General features: G+C 30.7%; 1 protein-coding gene across 1 annotated transcript in view; it reads left to right on the top strand.

Moving 5' to 3' along the window:
* The window catches only part of LOC106475901 (laminin subunit alpha-like), a gene marked incomplete at its 5' end in the record, with an annotated part of 20,668 nt that extends 16,413 nt beyond the window's left edge, over positions 1-4,255 (top strand). Inside the window, 4 exons of the mRNA XM_013936576.1 lie at positions 1,059-1,175; positions 1,494-1,651; positions 3,039-3,177; positions 4,133-4,255. Of these exons, the coding sequence (XP_013792030.1) occupies positions 1,059-1,175; positions 1,494-1,651; positions 3,039-3,177; positions 4,133-4,255 (537 nt within the window). The remainder of the gene's footprint in view (positions 1-1,058; positions 1,176-1,493; positions 1,652-3,038; positions 3,178-4,132) is intronic.
* Positions 4,256-5,012: the final 757 nt, after the last annotated feature.

The raw sequence follows: 5,012 nt of genomic DNA, 5'->3' as shown, positions 1-5,012 counted from the left end.
CTTTCTGTATGAAAGTTATTTATTTATTTATAATGATATCTATCAGAGTTAATGTGCTTACGATAAGGAAGTTTATCCAGTTCTTTCTGTATAAAAGTTATTTATTTATAATGATATCTATCAGAGTTAATGTGCTTACGATAAGGAAGTTTATCCATTTCTTTCTGTATAAAAGTTATTTATTTATAATGATATCTATCAGAGTTAATGTGCTTACGATAAGGAAGTTTATCCAGTTTTTTCTGTATAAAACTTATTTATTTATAATGATATCTATCAGAGTTAATGTGCTTACGATAAGGAAGTTTATCTAGTTCTTTCTGTATGATGTCTAACTCTCGATCTGTCTTCCCATTCTGCTCTGCCACCATCTGAACTCCAGCTTTAGCCTGTTCTAGCTGAGGGTATAGTGCTGTCAAACATCCAAAATTATTTGTTTCAATATTACAAAAAATTCCATAGGAACATGAAAATACAATCCTTAGAGGTGCAATTACTGAAGTGTGTATTAATTAATATTAACTGTTGTCTATACAATGCTATCTTCTCTCTATAAATTTCCACTTTCTTAGGAATTGTTCTAAGAAATTACCTAACCCTAGTTTGTTCATCATATGACATAAAGTATATTATCTAGTTTCAATTCTGAATTATTTAAACTTACTTTGAGTAGAAGTTATTGACAATTTACAATGGTATCCAAACATTAAGGAACAAACAGTTTGTGAAATACTAATGATTCGTTCCTTATCTTTTTGACATTAGTATATCACTAATGTAATATGATTCACTATTCAAACTTACATCACTGTTTTAAGTAAATACGTAAAGTAACTGCATATTCTAACTAACTAGCTGATCAGTGCAAAAATATAATATTTAAATTATAACAATAAGAATATAATTAATCAATTGAAAACTATTTAATCTTAAGTACTGTTTTATCACAACTGCTCAGTACAGTTTTATCATACTGCTCAGTACAGTTTTATCACAACTGCTCAGTACAGTTTTATCATACTGCTCAGTACAGTTTTATTACAAATCTATTGTTGTAGGGTATAATTGCTGCTATTAACCAACTGGCAGCTGGGACGAACAAGACACTAGATGAAGCTAAAGAGTTGCTTGAAGCTGCAAAGAAAGCTTTAGAAGATGCAGAAACTGCTTTTAGTGTAAGTTTTTGAAATTTTCTTATTTATACTAACATCTACTTCTATGAACTTGATATTTAGTATGTTTAATAAAATATTGAACTGATTTTAATCTGTTTGGCTTTATATTTTGTACGTGTAATGAAATATTGAAATGACTTCAATTCATATAAGTGTAACTTGGACTTAACATTTAATACGTGTGGTCAGATATTGAACTGCTTTTAATCAGTAATAGAGTTATTCATTTTTAGTGTCAGTGTATATTAGGGGATACACATATTACATTAAGTTTCTATGTGAACATAATTATGGAAGAAATTTTAATTTACACCTCAGAAATTAGATTTGGACTCCTCAAGGCTAGCCAGAGCCATTGATGAGCTCAAGGAAAAACTGAACGGACAAGAAGAGGAACTTGATGAAGTACGCCCTCTTGTGGATGAAGCTAAGAAACATGCAAGTGACCTGATGGAACAAGCTGCTTTGTTAGATAGGTATGAGTTTAAGCCAAACAAACTGAAATATGTTGCCTAAAATAGTAAAAGATAAATAGTTCAGTGTCAACCAAATCAGGATATCATCCAAGTTACATTAAGGATTAGATAACATTCATAGTAGTTTTCATAATAGTTAATTGTAAAGCTCAAATGATTAGATTGAAGTAAAAAAGATAGGGTTAGGCTCAAGTATAACTTAGATTGAGAAATCATAATGTAAAATGATCATTCCATTTCAGATCAGTCTGGCTAATATCATTGTATAATTATGTAAACATTTTAATATTATGATCCAAAAATGATTGAGATTGAGCCAAAATTTTAGTTACAATCAGATTATTTAACTTTTAAGCTGGAAATCTGAGTAATTACTTAAAATAGGTACTTGTTAAGTTAAAACCTTACTGTCGTTCAGAATAGTTAATGGTTAAGATAAACCTTTAAAATCTATCAATCAGAGTAATCGATAGAACTTTGCCGACATTCAAGGTGATTAAAAGCTAGGACCATAAACAGATTACAAAATGGATAGTATGCCATTAAGACTAAGGATCTTTGGTTACAGACTGCAAATGTAACATGATATAGAATGTAAATGGAGTGTAAGTTAGGACTATAAACAGATTACAAAATGGATAGTGTGTCATTAAGACTAAGGATTAGCAGTTACAAACTGCAAACGTAACATTATATAGAATGTAAAGTGAATGTAAGTTAGGACTATAAACAGATTACAAAATGGATAGTATGTCATTAAGACTAAGGATCATCAGTTACAGACTGCAAATGCAACATGATAAAGAATGTAAGTTAGGACCATAAAAGGATTACAAAATGGATAGTATGTCATTAAGACTAAGGATCATCAGTTACAAACTGCAAATGTAACATGATATAGAATGTAAATGGAGTGTAAGTTAGAACTATAAACAGATTACAAAATGGATGGTATGTCATTAAGACTAAGGATCATCAGTTACAAACTGCAAATGTAACATGATATATAATGTAAAGTGAATGTAAGTTAGACTATAAACAGATTACAAAATGGATAGTATGTCATTAAGACTAAGGATCATCAGTTACAAACTGCAAATGTAACATGATATAGAATGTAAAGTGAATGTAAGTTAGGACTATAAACAGATTACAAAATGGATAGTATGTCATTAAGACTAAGGATCATCAGTTACAAACTGCAAATGTAACATGGTATATAATGTAAAGTGAATGTAAGTTAAGACCATAAAAGGATTACAAAATGGATAGTATGTCATTAAGACTAAAGATCATCAGCTACAGACTCCAAACATAACTTGATATAGAATTTAAACAGAAAACTAAAATACACTGATTACCAATGAACTTCTCTTGTCTCTGTTAGTCTGCTGGCAGATACACGTGATAGTGCCGATGGTGCCGTGAAAGCCGCTACAGCATACGGTAACATTGTAGATGCCATTGATGATGCTCTTAAAGCAGCACAGGCAGCTGTGGAAGCTGCCAATCAAGCAGCAGAATTGGTAAGTCAAGACTGCTAGAAATGTTGATTAATATAGTTTCCCACAACATAATTGTTAGCCATAGTGACTTGTCCTACTTATACTTAGAATAAGGCTTTGTATGTTGTTATTTTTTCTGATTTATGTTTGTTTGTATAAATTATACACTTATTAAAAGGTCGTACTCATTCCTTATATCGCAGGAGCATAGGCCTATTGAGCTGTGCAGAGGGAAGGGGTCATAAAAAAGATTGATACCCTATAACGCAAGGCTTTTATGAATATTATTTTGGCTGTGACCATTTTATATATAATTGGTATTTAGTATTGAGTACACTAATTTATAAAAAATATAATAAATAAATCACAATATTAAAATTGTTGTTACAAATTTGTAGATACTGATCTCAATTATACTCGCTTATAAAATAGTGAAAATGTTAAGGGTGTTTATTTGTCATAGATTCATATCTGTAAGTTTTATTTAATGCAAACTGCTTTTTATTGAGAATGCATATCATATAACAAATAAACTGTATATGTAAGAGTAACTGTGTGGAATGCATATAAAAGATTGTTGAAGTAAGAACCAATATAAACTTCTTGGTGTATGAAAAAAATAATTCATGAGGGTTACAGCTCGTAAGCATAGGCTATATTTCTGGCGGAACTCTAATCTCCAGCAGAGGAGTCCATTGGGACCACCAAACCCTTCCAGCCTACAACCTTGTATCAGCTTGATAAATGACTGAAAAGTAACCAATTTTCATAAATCTGTACAGTATCTTTAAACAAAAGTCTGATTTATAAGCTTGACCTCGTGAAAGATATTGTTTAAATGAAATACTTGGGCTTATTAAACTGAGAGAACCAATGCAAGTTTGTGAATATAGAATTATAAAATAGCAAAAATGATGTATCTGTAGTAGTTTTCTAATATGTCAGAACATAAATAGTTTATTAATATTTGCTGTAGTCTGATGGAATGGCAGGAAGAGCTGAAGGTTCTAAAAACAGAAGTATTGAGTTACTAGAGGAAGCTCAGAAACTCCAGAAGAAAGTTGAAGATGGTAAACTTTTTTTAAAAAAAACTAATTAATTGTTATAATCTATTTTATCACAACTGCTCAGTACAGTTTTATCACAACTGCTCAGTACAGTTTTATCACAACTGCTCAGAAAAGTTGCACAGTAAATATTAAACATGTAGGTGAGATTGAAAAGATGAATTAAAATAAATTTTTATCAGTAATTTACCCATGTTTTCATCTAAATTACAAGATTTGGCAATGTTTTGTTACAATTTAAGAACTGCTTTAATAATAATATCATGAAATACAAACAATGTTTACCTCTGACCAGGCAGCTGTGATTGTTCTTTGATTTTTATAAGACATGCAAGGAAAGCTAGAAGGTAGCTGCCATTACCAAATACATTGTAAAATTATGAAGTGGTGAATCAATTGATGAGTCACAACTGCTCAGCACAGTTTTATTACAACTGCTCAGTAGAGTTTTATCACAACTGCTCAGCACAGTTTTATTACAACTGCTAGTTACAGTTTTATCACAACTGCTCAGCACAGTTTTATTACAACTGCTCAGCACAGTTTTATCACAACTGCTCAGTAGAGTTTTATCACAACTGCTCAGTAGAGTTTTATCACAACTGCTCAGTACAGAGTAAATATTAAACATGTAGGTAAGATTGAAAGATGAGTTGAAAAGTTGCACTAAATATTAAACATGTAGGTGAGATTGAAAAGATGAGTTGAAAAGTTGCACAGTAAATATTAAACATGTAGGTAAGATTGAAAAGATGAGTTCTGTGCAACTTTTCAACTCATCTTTACAAT

Source organism: Limulus polyphemus, unplaced genomic scaffold (genome assembly GCF_000517525.1).
Source record: "Limulus polyphemus unplaced genomic scaffold, Limulus_polyphemus-2.1.2 Scaffold9395, whole genome shotgun sequence".
NCBI classification, from domain to species: domain Eukaryota; kingdom Metazoa; phylum Arthropoda; class Merostomata; order Xiphosura; family Limulidae; genus Limulus; species Limulus polyphemus.
The sequence above is the reverse complement of the archived record's forward strand: the minus strand, read 5'-3'. Positions and strand labels throughout refer to the sequence as shown.